Source organism: Notolabrus celidotus, chromosome 10, assembly GCF_009762535.1.
Source record: "Notolabrus celidotus isolate fNotCel1 chromosome 10, fNotCel1.pri, whole genome shotgun sequence".
Classification (NCBI taxonomy): Eukaryota; Metazoa; Chordata; class Actinopteri; order Labriformes; family Labridae; genus Notolabrus; species Notolabrus celidotus.
In genome coordinates, this window is record NC_048281.1 from 33,504,271 (window position 1) to 33,521,874 (window position 17,604).

General features: G+C 43.8%; 1 protein-coding gene across 1 annotated transcript in view; it reads right to left on the minus strand.

The window, feature by feature from the left end:
- The window catches only part of LOC117820756 (contactin-associated protein-like 5), a 52,153-nt gene that overhangs the window by 18,670 nt on the left and 15,879 nt on the right, over positions 1-17,604 (minus strand). The window contains exons 2-6 of the mRNA XM_034694675.1: positions 8,622-8,732; positions 8,265-8,458; positions 4,692-4,839; positions 4,146-4,349; positions 395-579 (exon numbers count right to left, since the gene is read on the minus strand). Coding sequence (XP_034550566.1) covers positions 395-579; positions 4,146-4,349; positions 4,692-4,839; positions 8,265-8,458; positions 8,622-8,732 — 842 coding nt within the window. The remainder of the gene's footprint in view (positions 1-394; positions 580-4,145; positions 4,350-4,691; positions 4,840-8,264; positions 8,459-8,621; positions 8,733-17,604) is intronic.

Here is a 17,604-nt window from a genome sequence, read left to right on the forward strand (position 1 = left end):
TTTGGTGTTTTTAAGTTGCCTTTATGCAGCTACTCCTTCTTTACACAGAGGTACATTTAATTTGTGTGCAGCCAAACTGATGCTCTGCAGATTTTCTGACCTACATCAGCTGGAATAATGAGAGCATCTTTATCCTCACAGTCAGTTTAAAAACACTCAGACTTACTCTGAGCAGACTGGATCTACTCACAGGGTTACAGGCTGAAACAAGAGTCTATCTTAAACTCATCCAGACTCTGAAACTGAACTGAATTTAAAATATTGGATGGTTTCAAGGTGAATATTTGATCTGATCTTATTGATAACATAGTCTTTCTAAGACTCCTCATATGAACCTGATCGGATCCTGCTGCTAAAGAGTCACAGGACTGTCTCCCGTGCAGCTTGTACTGACCTCATAGTCGACCTCCAGCGAGTCCCCCTCCCCTCTGGTGGTGAAGTGCTGCGTGTGCGAGTCCACGGTCAGGTTCACTTGTTTATTGAAGCGCTCGATGAGGACAGAGTGCCAGTGCTGGTCGTCCAGAAGGGAGCCGACCGTGACGGCGACTCGACTGCTGCTGAACCTCAGCCGGGTGTCATCTGATGGAAACACACAGAAAACAAGAGCGGGAGAACAATGAGACAAAACATGCATATATCAAGTTTGAATTCATGCTGCCATGGGTCTCTGCCTAGGAAACAGTGGAATGCTCTCTCTGGTTGGGGAGCGAGTCTTTGCACCAAGTGAGGGAGCTCTAGTATCTTGGGGTCTTGTTCAGGAGTGAGGGTGAAATGGTCGTGCTGGCGCTGAGCTGGAAGGCAAACCAGTCGGTCTACCTTCCATCCCTCGCCTAAGGTCATGAGCTGTGGGTCTTGACTGAAAGAATAAGATCTTGGATACAAGCGGCTGAAATGAGCTCCCTCTGTAGGGTGTCAGGGCTCAGCCTTAAGGCTGATTTATACTTCTGCGTCTCCCCTACGCAGCAGGGGCTGACGCGGACATGAGCCCCACATACTTGTGCGTCGGTGTGTCCGTGTCGCGCAGCAATTCTCCGCCGTAACGCCTGAGGGCAGTGTGGTCTCTCTGATAGCCGGCCGCCTGCTTCCGGTCCCGCTACGATCTCTGTTTACTTTTCCACAGAGTTTCAGAGCGTGTTCTGTTAATCTACAGCTGATACATGTTGCTGTTTATCATACAGACATGATTACATGAAGAATAGAGAGGAGGAGATGAAATACACGGCCGATGTGCGGCCGATGTCCGGGATCCCGGAAGTGTTGTAAATGCGGGAAAGACAAAGCTATGCGGACCCCCGGCGTAGGGTACGCTGTTGATTCAACACAGAAGTATAAATCAGCCTTTAGAGAGAGGTCCTGCTCCTCCACATCGTAAGGAGTCAGCTGAGGTGGTTCAGGCATTTGACAAGGACGCCTCCCGGACGCCTCCCTTTAGAGGTGTTCCGGGCACGTCCAACTGGGAGAAGGCCCCAAGTAAGACCCAGAACTCATCGGAGGGATTACATTTCCCACCAAGTCTGGGAACGCTCAGGATTCCCCAGGAGGAGCTTGGGAGAGGGATGTCTGGGTCGATCTGCTTTAACTGCTGCCTCCATGACCCCAGACAAGCAGCAGTAAAAGGATTAATGGATGGATTCATGCTGTAAAAACTCATTGATTTGGTTAATCCAGCCCTGAATCAGGTGATTTCAGGGGTCATGTGACCTAGACGTAAGAGCAGGGATGTCTTAAAGCTTCTTGTAGAATCCTTTGAACAAAATGATTAAGACTTTGAAAATAGAAAACACTTTCTTTAGCAGAGAATCTATAATTCATCAAGACTGGGAGGCTGATCTGGCTGGAAAATACACCAGCTGACTGTTTAGAGATTACTTTAACAGCAGCTCAGGACAGAGACTGATTGAGTCAGCTTTTAAATCAAAAATCCATAAAAATGTTTTATTATCTTTTACAAGTTTCTGTTGAATCTGAACTCTCCTGATATATAAAATATTCTTAGAAACTGTGTTTATAGTTGCCCATGTTTCTCTTTTAGTGCAGGAAGTTCAATATGATCTGGAGAGAGTTTACAGTCTGCTGCTGGCACATCAAACCTGGCTGAAAATCTCCATATAATGAAAATGCCTGAACATGGACAAACAGGCTTTCTTAAAGGACACACTGATCCTGGATTTAGCTTCCTGCAGACGCCTCTGATAATCAATGAGGAGCCCTGGGAGGATGATGATGGTGACAGTGAGTTCATACACACATCCGAGAGCATTTACTTGCACACAAGCGGCAACCTCCAGTCTTAAAATATGAAGCAAATGTGGAAGTGTTAAAAACTGCAGTTCACAAAGCGTCCACTAGAGGCTGGCTGCAGAAACACAGGAAACCACATACACACCTATTCAAAGAAGACGATCTTTACAGCAGAAATAAACATGTTTACAGCCTGGTTCAAAAAACACTTTAGGTCTGAGGAGCTCATTTCTCTATCAGCACACATTGTACGGGGGCGAATTATTCTATAACTTGTTATTTTTGGAGATATTAAACTTAAGAGTTTTGCCCAAATAAGGGCGTGGCTGACTTGATTGACAGGCGGGCACCCTGTAGCTGTTAGCAAGGATGCTAAAGGCCCGCCTCTTTACCTCACACTAACTCGGGTGAAGTTTAGTTCAGCATTTCCAATATGGCACCAGCTGACGATTAGCTTCAGAAACAGATGGGCAGGGCTCTCAAGTCTCATGCATTTCAACCAGGGGTTCAGCTCGCCTGGCTGGAGGTGAAGCTTCAGCAGTGTGACTGCCCCCTGGTGGCTGGCTGCAGTATATGTCAAAAAATCTGTCTCCGCCATTCATTTGAATGGGGCTGCAGTCAAACTTTAAAAAATAAATACACGTGGTACGAATGTTTCTCTCCTCCGTATGCTGTGGTGATATGTAGTTAGTATTTGACTGTTTTGTGTTCAAGGCCTCTTTTTTCTGAACAGTTTCTTTTTCGTTAGTTATTAGAGTTTAAAAAACGGGATTTTACTTCCTGTTTCCTCTCGTGATGTCACGCTGTAGGGCGGAGCTTATTACAGTGGCTTCACAGGCTCTGGCTGCACAATGGCTGCGCCCAGGAGACGGATTTTTTGGCTTCAGAACCGTATAACGGGAAGAGGCGGAGCAACGCTGTCCATTTTTATTTACAGTCTATGATTTCAACCTGTTCTCAAGCCCACACGCCACACCTTGTTTTTCTCATGCAGAATAATTACTAGGACGACGCCCACCAAGTTGCGCCGCTTTTCTTTAAGCTGTGGAACAGGTAGGAATCAAGTGGGTTTCCCGTAGAGTTCAGAAGGACCTCGCCACGCACCAGCTAATCCAAAAAAAGAAAGAAATATAGCTACCCAACAGCCAATCAAAAAATAGCATCATTGTATCCGGGTAAAACAACGCAACAACGTTACGGTCCAAAGAAAAGGAAGCACATGCGCAGTAGCAGACTGACTGATGCAGATTGGAAGACGTGGGAGCCTCGTATCAAATGTGTACAGGAAGTGATCTCATTGATTGATTTCGTACGCTATTTACTGAATGATATTACTACTTTTACACAGAAAGAAAGAGAGAGCTAGGGAAAGAGTAAGAGAGAGTGCAGTCAAAATACAGCCTATATAAATCTAGATAATGTGTCATGGACACTGCTGGAGCAGCCTGCTCCTCCTAGCCCCACCCCCTCTGCTCTCTCCTGCTCACACACACCTGCAACCTGTTGTTAATCACTCCTTGGTATTTAAGCCAGTCAGTTCCTTTGCTGGTTGCCAGATTGTCATGTGTGCTCCTGCCTGCTTGTATCTCAGCCTTTGTCTCCTTGGAATTCGACCTCTGCCTGTTAACCTGTTTTTGGATTTTGCATGCCGACTCTGTACCTCTGCCTGGTTGGACTGCTTTTGGGTTTTGAACTTTGGAACGGACTGAACACTTCTTTGCCTGCTGTGAATTAAATCACTATCTGCCTTAATTCTGCTCTTGGGTCTTTCCTGAACTGTGACATAATGAGAGGATAAAACCTGCTGCCAAAATCTCACTCTGAACTGAGTTCAAAGCTTGAGAGCCTTGGATGGGTGACATCTCAAATACTACATCCATTTACTATTCAGTCCATGGTCTCACCAAGGTTGAGGTAGAGGGCCAGCTTTCCTCGGTGGAGCTCCAGGGTGATGTAGTCGCCCCTCTGCCCCTCTCCGTGCAGCAACACCCCCTCCGCCTGTCGACTCTTGAAGCGCAGAGAGATCACGTCTTTCACCGTCGACATCGACTTCTGATTAAAACGATAGAGCAGAGAGCTCCGGCCGTCAAAGTCCGCCACGTCAGACTCTGAAAGAGAGAGGACGGGGGAACAGAATCAATGGAGGATAATGATGTTCCTTCATTATTCAGCTTTAGTAGTTCAATAATGTTACACTACAGGGGACAAATCTCAATTTACAACATTTATAAACTTATAAAAACACAGTAAGACGACTGTTCTTCCTCAAGATGTCATCACACACACTCTTTGGTTTCATGGTCTTTAAAGTTCAGCCTGTAAAAAGGTCTGAGTCTCTGGTGTACTTTATAAACCTGGATATCTGAAGAAATAAAAAATAAGACTTCCAGACTTCTTGTTCTCAGTGTTTGAGTCTGGACTGATTCCACCCATCTGTGTTTCTCACTCACTGTAGGAGCAGCCGTACAGCTCCACCCTGAGGCCAAGCCAGCCGCTCGGGTTCCAGTCCAGAGGGACGAAGCGCAGGAACCGAGTCCTCACAGAGGGGGACAGCTTGTTCAGCATGACAGTCTCGGAGTTCACGTTCCCCAGGAACATCTGGAGGACGCAGAGACAAGAAGAACTGAGCTGATTTCATCGAGTAAAACAAGACGACATGAAGGTTTTATTTCTGTACTGTACTGGCAGCAGGACCGGGGGCTGTGAGGAGGCTGAGGTCTCCCTGGTCTCAGTTGGGTGTTTGTGTTTTTGGCCAAAAGAAAGTTTGATTTTCTGTTCTGTTCCTCATGATGTGACTCTCATCTCTCTTCTGTTTCAGGTCAAAGTATTTGTTTGTCTATCTTTGCAGAATCATACTTCCACTGACACATTTAAGAAAACAGGAGTGCTCATATTTCTTTCACCTTTTCTTTGGTAGTTTAGTGTTTTGTTAGTTTCCCAAACCATGACCCCTGTCCTCTCATCGATCAGAGGCGGTCTGACCTGGAAGCACAACTATCAAACATGTTCCCTTTTCTGTGACTCCAAGGTTGAGGAGGCTCCCAAGTCTTGGACCTGGGATTAAAATAGTCCTATTGACACCACACACTCTATGATTACTTGGACAGATACTTGGTTATGACAAACCTTAAATCAGGCCACGCCCCCTTGATAATTGGGGGTGGCAAATCAAGCCTTAGATTGGGCCTAAAATCATCTGGTGTGAGACTTGAAGTATAAACAAGACTTAAAGCCTCCTTCAACCTCTTCTTCCTCTTCTTCTTCTTCTTCTTCAACTTAACATAATACCCTTGGCGCTGGTGACCTAGCGGTCTAAGTGCATCCCATAGAAAGCTGCTACAGCCCTTGCAGAGGTAGCTGGCTTGACTCCTGACCTCTCTGCTCCCCATGTTTCCTGTCTTTCTCCAGCTGTCTTATCAAATAAAGGCAAAAAAAACCCAAAATATAATGTAGCCCTCAAAGACCTGGACAGCCACAAGTAGAGTGACTACTTGTTCTTAAATGTTTGATAACTTTTGAACCGCTAATCCGATCAACAAGCTTTACAATATCAGTTACAGCAGACATTTTCAGCTTTCCATTGATACCACATTTGTCTCATTCAGCATATTCAAAATAAATTCAGGAGAGTCTGGCGCCCCAAAAATTGCTGGAGGCGTTTAAGGGTTAAGAAAAAAAACAAACGCTTTTAGTCGCTGTGAAAAGGCAAGTGGAAAAATAGCGGGACAGGATGCAGGTGACCAACCAGGCTATAGAGACAAGTGTTTCATCTGAGTACTGCAGAGCGACACGCTCTTTAGGGGTGTGCCTCTCTGTGGAGTTTGTAAGATTTATCCTCCATCAGACGGCTGCAGCTCATACAGAATGCTGCTGCTCGAGTCCTAACAAGGACCAACAAAAGTAGACCACATCACTCCAGTTCTTAGATCTCTACACTGGCTTCCTGTCTGTCAGAGAATAGACTTTAAAATCCTGCTGATGGTTTGAGGTCATCAGGTACTGGTCTGCTTTCAGTCCCTAGAGTCAGAAGGAAACATGGTGAAGCAGCGTTTAGTCATTATGCTCCACAGATCTGGAACACACTCCCTGAAAGCTGCAGGTCTGCTCCAACTCTCACCTCTTTTAAATCAAAGATTAAAACTTTTTTATTTGACTCTGCCTTCCTATCTTAGATTATTTTAACTCACTTTAAATTAAAAATTTAATGTGATTTTTAATATATTTCTAATTTTTCTTTTCTTTTCTGTTTTATCATATCTGTCATTTTAATTATGTTCTTTTATGCCTGTCTGAATGTCTCCAATGCTTTTAATGTTTTAATGTAAAGCACATTGAGTTGCCCTCATGTATGAAATGCGCTATACAAATAAAGCTGCCTTGCCTTGCCTGCCTCTGTGGATCTCAGAGTCCAGCAACAGTTTCCCTCCAACTTTCAGGTACATTTTATTCCTTACTTCATTAAATCCTCCCCTTCCCTCTGTTCATAGATACTCAGTTCTCCACTCACATCTTTCAGACTTAGTTAAATGTTTAACCCTCATTAAAAGCGATGAGTGAATGAGAGTTAATCCACCCGGGCTGACTGACTCTCCATGATTTACTTTCTCTCACTTTGAATCTGTCTCTGTTTGTTCCTGATTAAACTCAGTCGGCTGGTTAGAGCCCTGCGCTCAGTCTTTATGTCAGAGCTATAATTAGCTCAGTTTATTACATCGGTAAATATATTCAGCCTCAGGCTGTAGCTGAATAAACAGCAAACACCCACTGAACTGTCTGTTTCATGTCAGCGCTGCAGAGGTTTGAGAAACTTAAAGCAGAGAGGAGACGGTCAGGCTGACGGAGCGGACACGAAAATCATTCCTCATAATCTCACATTTGAAACATCGTCCGTGTGGACGACTGTTTACAGAGATGATCATTCAACACCAAGCCATACGGCAGGCTGTACACGCTGCTGTGTGTTCAGTCAGAGGTGTGTGTGTGTGTGTGTGTGTGTGTGTGTGTGTGTGTGTGTGTGTGTGTGTGTGTGTGTGTGTGTGTGTGTGTGTGAGTATGCAGACAGGAAACAGGAGCTGCTCCTCATTATCCTCCTCAGGTTCCTCTGAGCTCTTACCTTTGAACCTCTGCTGTTTAAAATGTCAGACACAGTCCAATTAGTCTGACACACACACACACACACACACACACACACACACACACACACACACACACACGCACACGCACACGCACACACACACACACACAGCTGTCTAATGAGCTGACAGTTGTTGTGTTGCTGATATAAACACAGAGAGACGGTGTAAAGTCAGTCTCTCTGAAGGTTTCTATAACTCCTGTTTGGACTTACATCAGACTCCACAGCGTCAGGATCCACATCTGATTATTTCCCCCTGACGGAGCAATGCTTCCTGTTGTGTTCTCCTGATATCTGTGTTACATTTTCCACACATCAGGGTCTCCAGAGGTTGAATCCCTGTGTTCTCTTACATTGTTTAGCTTCCCTGTAACTGAGGCGGCAGGTTTCAGGCGTCTCCAGGTTGCTTAAATGTCTCATCCTCGTTATGTTGGATGATTTGCAGACAGTCATGGTTCCCACATGATGAGCCCTGACCCTGACAGATTGTGGATTTGGCTGGTTGTTATCCAGGTCCCTGTTGCTCACAGAGGAGGAGAGCTGCAGACTGAAGTTAACCTTTATTCCAATAAGGCTGTGCAGAATGAGTGGATGGTGTTTGATGGATGTTGCAGGTTTAAACCAAATGTTGCTGCTTGTTTCACGTAAGTCTGACCACATTAATACCTTTTTTAATTCTCATAAACCCCAACCTGCAGACACTCTCCCCTCCAGACAGGATTTAAAACCCAACACCATCATGTCTGGGTTCATAACACCACCTAAAGGAGCAAACAGCCCGGTTTAATCTCACCCCCTCTTCCAGAAAGCGTACCTGTTACTGATTAAAGGTCAACCCCTGAGGAATCGCAGCCTCCGTGATGTAAACATGATGAAGTGTCAGACTCACCCCTCCCCCGTCCTCCTGTCTGTACTGCCTCCACACCTGGCCCGTGTCGCTGTACAGCAGCAGGTACCTGCTCACCCAGTCTGAGCTGGCAGAGCGCCCCTGTGTGGCCACAGCCGTCACCTCCACCTGCTCCCTGAGGTCCACCTGCAGCCAGGGCTCCCGGTCCGTCACCATGGGGGACCAGCCTCCTGCTCCTGAGGAGGGGGGGATAGAGAGGAGGTAAAGGTCAGTGTGTCCAGGTGTGTGTTTGGTGTCTGAAGGTGTTGTTTGTTTTCCAGGTAAGTTAAGAAGTTACGTCTGTGAAATGTCAAACACAGCAGGTTTAAGACCTTATATCAGACCCTCCTCTGGACTCACCGTCTCTCCTGTTGATCTTGGCGTTGTGAGCCGCGGAGCTGAAGGACGACTGAGACGAGCTCCTGAAGGACGACTGAGGTAATGAGGACACCAACGGACTGTTACAGTTATCTGAGGAGGACAGAAGACAAACGGTGAGACATTCAAACATTAATCAAACTGAGACCGGACTTTTTAAACACTTTCAAGATGGTCTCTTTTGGCTCTTAATGGTCTGACACCTTCATATCTTAAAGAGCTCATAGCGCCCTATTACCCTTCTAGAACACTACACTCCCAACATGCAGGCCTGCTCATCGTACCTAAAGTCTCTAAAAGTAGTATGGGAGGTCGAGCCTTCAGTTATCAGGCCCCTCTCCTTTGGAATCATCTACAAGTCAGGGTCCGGGAGGCAGACACCCTCTCTACTTTTAAGAGTAGGCTTCAAACTTTCCTTTTGATGAAGCTTATAGTTAGAGCTGGATCAGGCTTGGACCAGCTTTTGTTATGCTGCTATAGGCTTAGACTGACACACTGGGATCCTGTCTTTCCCTCTCTCTCCTCTCTCTGCCTGTCTCTTACTTTAACTCTTCCTGTCCCATTAAAGTTACTAACCATAGACCTTTCTGGAGTCCCTGAACTCCCTTGTCTCGTAGGTTCCTCTGGATCTCTGCTGCTGTGGACGTGCCAGACTCCAGCTGCTACATTTACTACTATCCATCTCCCCACTATCATCTCTCTCTCTCTCTTCATCTCCCTCTATCCCTCTCTCCAACACGGTAGGTCTCAGCAGATGTGTGTCTAACATGAGTCTGGTCCTGCTGGAGGTTTCTGCCTGTTAAAGGAAGTTTGTCCTTGTCACTGTAACTTGCTAAATGCTGCAAAGTGCTCTGCTCATGGTGGATTAAGATGAGATCAGACTGAGTCCTGTCTGGAAGATGGGACTGGATCTGATCCGGTCTTGATGTTGGGTCTTTGTTAATAATAGAACATGGAATACGGTCTAGCCCTGCTCTGTTTGGAAAGAGGATATTTGTTGTGATTTGGAGCTATAAAAATACAGATTGCTTGTGAATGAATCTTGGCATTTGAAAGTTGATGCAGATTTGGTGTAACATCAAGATGAGAGACTCATAGATGGATCTCATAATATTTCACCAATGTTCATATATTTTTATGTCTACTAGCTTCATGTCAGCCAAATGAAAATCCCAGCCTGAACCAAATCTGGATCGACTATCACTACATATTAAATCTATCTGTGTCATAATGCACCGCGGAGTGTCTGCCAAATCAGAGTTAACATGAGCCGTTTGAAATCTGTTTGCCCTCATAAAGCAGATCTGATGTCTCGTACTGGGTTAATCTGATTTATTCTGAAAGGTGTGAACCCCCTGCAGCTTCCTCTCTCAGTGGAAACACACTCAGGTGAGAATAACTCTGACTACTGATGACCGGCCCAGGTAACCCCTGCCTCTCTCTGGATGTGAGCTGGAGTCAGGATGGAGAGAAGCCACTGAGCAGAGAGGAGAGATCCTGAAACTCTGAGCTTTTGTCTTTCAATGAAAAGAAACTCCAGGTTCCTCCTTTAAAAGCTCTCCTCTCTGTTTCCTCTGCACTTTACATCCTCACATACAGCCGATTATACCCCGACTTCCTGGAAAACTAACATAAAACTAGCTTTGGCATCAGAGGAAACGTTAAACGGACCCATGAAACTGTGACTGTCAGAGTCTGTGGGCTCTATAACTGATTCTCCTCGTATAAAAGGTGCATGTTTTATACCTGCTGTGTGCTGTCACTCACACAGACTAATGTCTGCAGGCTGATCTGCTGTCGCCTCCTCCCCTGTGGGATAATAGGCAATCCTGCACAGCCCTGAATGTGATTGTGTTACGGCACACTCTCTATGCAAAGCTGCAGGGCTTAAATTTAAAATCTCATATTCATGCCGGCAGAGAGGAGCATCTGCAGGCGAGTGCACAAACACACCAGTGTGACCAAGTATGAAAATCTGTAAGACACAAAAACACTGAGAGACCGAGAGAGGAGGAGAGACTTTAGAGAGCTGCACTGAGGTCTGTTTGTAAGGAGGACCACAGGCAGACCTCCAGAGGGTTTCACTGATCCAGTTTGTGGTAAAAATAATAACAGACTCCAAACTCGTCCTGTTCTGTCCTCTGTGGACAGCAGTGATGCTGCGTGCAGAGATGGATGACTGTTTCAGGCTCTGCTCTTTGGCCTCTCTGATGATATCCAGTTAAAACGCTCCGTGAAGGCCGAGAGGTCACAGTCACATTTTATAAAGTCCTCTTCTGGTGTCCCTCAAGGCTCTATTCTAATCCCACTGTAGTTTAGTCTGCACACAGATGATCTGTTACTGTTCACCTGCATTATTATCAACATGTAAGCTGATGATACAGGAGCCTACATGGCAGAAAAACAAAGACAAAGATATGTTGAAACTGTATGATGTACTCATATAAGTGCTGTTGAGTTATTTTCAGGTATTTCTCTTGTTTTTTGACTTTTTTTTAGAAAGTTCACACGAAACAATCCTGTTAGTTAAAGGTGACATATCATGCAAAATGGACTTTTTAATGGTTCTCTACCTGAAATATGTGTCCCTGTCTACAAACCCCCCGAGAATGAAAAGAATCCATTCTGCCCCTGTTCTGATTTCTCCACCTTTCTGTAAATGTGTCTAAAACCAGCCGTTTCAGTTTTCAGTGTTTTTGTTACGTAACAACAATATCCGGTCTGTAACAGGAAGTCAGAGCTCGGAGCTTGTTCAGCCCATAGACTGTATAAAATACAACTCAATCCCTCCTCCGTTTTTCATTCCCTGCACACATGTGTGCTAACAAGGAGCTTAGGAGGGAGGCATGCTAGTTGTAGGCTGTCTTAATAAACACAAAGGTCGGTTTTACTCCCCACGTCTGCAGATTTGAAGATCTAGTGGATGATTTGTATTTATCATGGATAAGTGCTAGCGCTAGTTAGCATAGCTACATAGCTACATGTTCATAGCTGTAGCTGTAGCTGTGTACCAAGACACACGTCGACATACTGACAAATAAAACAACAAGAAACACAGAATCTGTGACCAATCCTTCAGAAAGGTCCGGCTGCCTTTCTGGCAGAGGTCGGTTTTACTCCCCACGTCTGCAGATTTGAAGATCTAGTGGATGATTTGTATTTATCATGGATAAGTGCTAGCGCTAGTTAGCATAGCCACATAGCCACATGTTCCTAGCTGTGTACCAAGACAAACGTCGACATACTGACAAATAAAACAACAAGAAACACTAAATCTATGACCAATGGTTCAGAAAGGTCCTGCTGCAGGCGCCTCTCGGTCAGGATCAGATTCTGGATCAGATTCAGAGGGGTGAAGTAACACAGGTCTGTGAGCAGCCGTGTATATTCAGCCATCATGTAAACATTAGAGCAACGTGCTGGATAGCCCAGGGTACATCCACTTCCTGAGGGGGCGTGGTCAGAGAGAAAACAGACTGATCTGAGGAGGGCTGAAGAAGAGGGTTTTTCAGGCAGACCAAAATCTGATTTCAAAGTGTTTTTTTGAGCATAAACTTTAAAGACATGTTTTGGGGACCTCTTAGACCAATATATATTGATGAAAAAAGCGTGATATGTCACCTTTAAAGGAACTGAACAAATCTCATGTGAAACAAAGCATGATCTACCAAAATAAAACAGGAAATGACTCCAAAACTAGGAAAATACAAGACTAAACACAAGAAACTCCAGACTTTCTCCTCTCTGAAGGATGCTTTTTTGAGTTGGACATTCAAAGCAAGATTTCCTGTTTCGCCTTTTAGTCTCTTTTCTATTATTGTCCACACTTGGGTCCTCCCGCCTTGTGTTTTTCTTCTGCTATAACAGTGATTTTTAGTTTTTAACTGTATGTGTTAATTTCCTCTACTTCAACCCAGTCGAAGTTCAGTTCAAACTTCAGAGAAACAGTCTCACACAGAGGGGGAGAGAGACAGATCAGAGGCAGACAGTTCAGAAAACTTGAGTTAAAAATAAAAATAATGAGCATGAGAGAAAAACAGATTAGAATACAGTTAGTTAGGGTGGATCAGTTTAATTTGAAGGCACACAATCTACCAGAACAGAAGGAACAGGACTTCCTTCAATCTGAAATTCAAATGTTTGACGATAAATGTTGTAAGAGAGCTAAAAATAAATCACTGCAGTTATAAGCCACACCCACTTCTGATTACCTATCAGAATACAAGATCAAGATTCCTTTTATTGTCATTCAGCAAAAACATCAGAGATGGAGAGCAGAATGAAAGTGTGAGCATGGCTCATCTTAAAAAACAAAACAGAAACCCTGGTGTTTTCTATGTCTCATTATTTTTTGTGTTTTTGTGTGTTGTGTTTTCTATTTTCATATGTGATGGAAACTCAATAAAGATATTTGAAATAAAAGAAACAAAACAGATAATAGATGTGAATAAATTAAAACTGTGCAAATAAATAAATACTAAAACACTTCTGCACATTCAGAAATAAATAATACTGCACATTTGCATCACAGCTGCTTGTCATGAATCAGAAAAATGACCGTCACAATACAAATACAGGTGATGACGACCCTGCAGACCTCTGCCTGATACAGTCATTTTACAGATCTTATGTTACTTTCTGTTTTTAAAAAACTGCATTTTTGAAGTAACAGCTGACATTTCTCTTGTCATTGTTCTGCAAAACATCACTCAAATTTAATAAATTAATTGTTTAAATTACCCAAATATTTAAATGTATTGCTTTCTGTGTTTGCAAGCATGTGCATGGAGTTAAACTGTAAGAATGCAATGAATAGACTGCTGGGAAAATAATCTATTTTGTTTTAACCCTCCTGTTATGTTCGTTTCTCTGCAACAGCAATAATGTTCCTGGGTCAATTTGACCCAGGGCATATTCAATTATCCAAAAGTGTCAGAACTCCAAAAAATCCCAAAACACATTTTTATTTAAATCTAATTTCTAACTCCATTTCTAACCATTTAAATCAAGATCTAGTCCATTGGTGTTCTTTAACTCTCACAGATCATGCTTCAATGAGGATAACTCACTCGTTTTCATTTAAATTCATGTTAAAACTTTTTTTTATGTACATTGGAAAGCCCTAAATATAAATACAATAGTTTACATGATATAGATTTTTGTTTTTTTTATTTTACATTTTGAATTTTTCTTTTTTTTATGAAGTGATGTTGATAAATTAACACGACTCCTCTTCTTCACATGCTGCCCAGATTTTGATGCTGCATTTAGCTGGTTTGGAAGGAATATACTGCCTAAAATAGACTTTTAAAAAGGCTCAATTTAACCCGCAACATAACAGGAGGGTTAAAAAAATAGCAGACCTTCTTCACAACTCATAAAAACATTTATATAAATTCAAAAATAAGATTTTATAGAGATAACAAGATGTACGACTATAAAATACGTTCCTTCATTTTTTGAGGAGAATATTTTGGACTCTCTTCATCCTTGTGAACTCAAACTTTACACCATGAGTATGTCAGTGAGTTCGTCAGTGAGTTCGTCAGTGAGTTCGTCAGTGAGTTCGTCAGTGAGTCAGAGCTGAAGCAGACAGATTATAACAGTAGCTGTCCATCACTCTGTACTGAAACCTCATTTAGCTGCTCCGATACAGAGAAACGTAGAGAAGTGATCAGCCTAAAAGCTTTACCTCAGATATCAGCAGGTTATTAAAGCGGACTGACGCTCCACAGGTTTTTATTTTGATCCCATGATCTCTGATATTAAATCTGCCACTCTGTGCCTCATGACAAACTGCTAAAGAGCTTTATTTGCCCATTTTTCCTCTGCAGCTTTTCTTCTTTTCCCACAGAACCTGTCTGCCATGTTTTTATTTATCTGGGCCTCCTCGCAGCGCAGCTACAACTCTGTAAGATTATCCACCGTGACATGATGAGCTGTTAGAGAAGCTTTTTGCCAACAGCTTCAATATTTTTCCACTAAATTAGCTTTTCTCTGCTTCTTTACGAACTTTCATGTTTTTAGAGAAAACAGCAAAATGACTCCTCGCAGAAATAAACATCTCTCTCTATTTGCCTCTAATGTCTGCATACTGCATCATTTGAATATAAGCAAATAGCAGAGGCAGAAACTGATCATCTCGGTCTCTGTCTTTCAGATCCTGCACCTTGTTCTCCTTCACCCTGATTGCACTCACCTGCGTCCTGTTATCCCCTGATTATCTCTGTGTGTCCTGCCTCATTTCTGCCTTCTTCCCTCGTGAGTTTTTCTAGCGTTTGACCGTAGCCTGGCTTGTTGACTTCTGCTTCTTTTTGGATTTGTTTGCTCTGCTGATATTGATTACCTGTGCACCGACCCAGACTGTTAAAATAAGCTCAGTCTCTTCATTGCATCCTGGCCTGTGTGAGCCTGCAGTTTTGTGTCCATTATGTCTGGTTCTGTTAGTGTCCGTCTCATTTGTGCAGAAGAAGCCACACGAACATTTTGTGGAGTCCCTAATTTAAGAGCACTGATATCAATCTTTATTTAGATAGAGCCAAATCACAACAAACATAATCTGAAGACTCCAAACAGAGCAGGTCTAGACCGTACTCTATGTTCTATTATTAACAAAGACCCAACATCAAGATCCAGTCCCATCTTACAGACAGGACTCAGTCTGATCTCATCTTAATCCACCATGAGCAGAGCACTTTGCAGCATTTAGCAAGTTACAGTGGCAAGGACAAACTTCCTTTAACAGGCAGAAACCTCCAGCAGGACCAGACTCATGTTAGACACACATCTGCTGAGACCGTGTTGGAGAGAGGGATAGAGGGAGATGAAGAGAGAGAGAGGTGATAGTGGGGAGACGGATAGTAGTAGTTGTAGCAGCTGGAGTCTGGACCACGTCCACAGCAGCAGAGATTCAGAGGAACCTACGAGACAAGGGAGCTCAGGGACTCCAGAAAGGTCTAGGGTTAGGAACTTTTAATGGGACAGGGAGATAGGATACCAGTGTGTCAGGTCCCATGGCAGTCTAAGCCTATAGCAGCATAATTAAGAGATGCTCTTCCACATACTTTCCCTCATCCAGGCCTTCTCAAATTGAGATCAACTATCTTAAAGGGGGCCAAGTTACAGTGGCAAGGACAAACTTCCTTTAACAGGCAGAAACCTCCAGCAGGACCAGACTCATGTTAGACACACATCTGCTGAGACCGTGTCGGAGAGAGGGATAGAGGGAGATGAAGAGAGAGAGAGATGATAGTGGGGAGACGGATAGTAGTAGTTGTAGCAGCTGGAGTCTGGCACGTCCACAGCAGCAGGCCGTCGACTCAGAGGAATGTACGAGACAAGGGAGCTCAGGGACTCCAGAAAGGTCTAGGGTTATGCATAAGTAAACAGGAAACTGTAGAATACCAAATCCTAACTAATTCAAACTCCAACAATATCATCATTACTAATAACACCATGTGTGCAGGCAGAGTCCAGCAGGGTTTAGTGCAGACTGTGGCGAGCAGACCGTGAATCTGCAGCGTCTCAGAGGATCTCAGAGTAACTCGCAAACAGAGCGATATTCCCCCCCACAGGGAGGATGGATCAGAGCTCATAAAAACTCCTCCTGTGTGTCCGTCTGTGAGTCAGCAGCTGAGTTTGGAGGATTTTCTGTGGATTTGTGATTCTGGATCAGAGACAGAGTGTGTTAGAGAGCCAGCTGCTCCATCAGATTAACAGATTACTGAATTATGAGCTGAAATCTGACTCCTGCTGCCGATCACATCAAACTGACCTGATCACAAAACCTCTCACGCAGAATCTATCGATCGTTTTGCAAACATTCACGTGTTTTTCATGTCTTATAGAAGCTTGGCAGTAGCCTACAATCCCTCACATTTGGGCATCCTGCAGCAGCTGGCTTGTGCTCGGCAGAACTACCAAACATCTAAACAAAGACTAAAATCAGAGAGGAAAGAGGAGGAATAAAAAGAGGTGATATCATGAAATATTTTCCCTGTAGCAGAAATAAAGTCTGTTTCCTCCTGACTCTGTCTGCCTCAAACAGCTGCAGTGATTAACTCTGATCTCTCGCACCAACATTAATGATTCAGACGTTATTCACACTTTTGGATTAACAGGATTTATGTTCATTATCAGGCGGCTCCCTGCAGCTCTCTGCTGGGTCTGGATCTATCATCAGAGAATGTTTCCCTGTGTCTCTGTATCTCTGTGTCTCTATGTCTCTATGTCTCTGTGCAGAAACAGCAAACTGACACTGATTATTAACATTCAGCCTGCAGACAGAATCAGACACACAGGAGACAGACTCTCCCAGCAGACCCTGAACGCACCATTCTCAGTTTGTTTGTGTGACTTTAAGAGACACGAGAGACATATGAGACATTAAAGACATTAGAGAAAGAAGAGGTGAGAGATAAGTCAGACAGTAGAGATGCAAGAGACATGAGAGACATGAGACGAGAACTTCATGCCAGGCATGAGAAATGTGAGACATGAGAGACTCTACCGACACTAGAGACGTCAGAGATGAGAGACAGAGATGAGAGACACAAGAGACATGAGATGCATGAGAGACCTGGAAGATGTGAGAGACTTGACAGATGAGAGGGATGAGAAATATGAGACGTGAGAGGAATATGAGGCTTGACAGATATGAGAGACATAAGAATCTTGAGAGACATGAGAGATGCGAGAGACTTGACAGATATGAGAGACACAAGAAACATAAAGAACATGTAAGACATGAGAAACATGGAACTTGAGAGTGATGAGATATGTGAGGCTTGACAGATATGAGAGATACAAGAGAATTCAGAGATGTGAGAGGCATGACAGAAGAGAGGGCCACAAGAAACAGGAAAAACATGAAAGGCATGAGAAACACAAAATACACAAAAGGCACAAGAAACATGAGAAGTGTGAGATATGAGAGACATGAGGCTTGCCTGATAGTAAAGACATA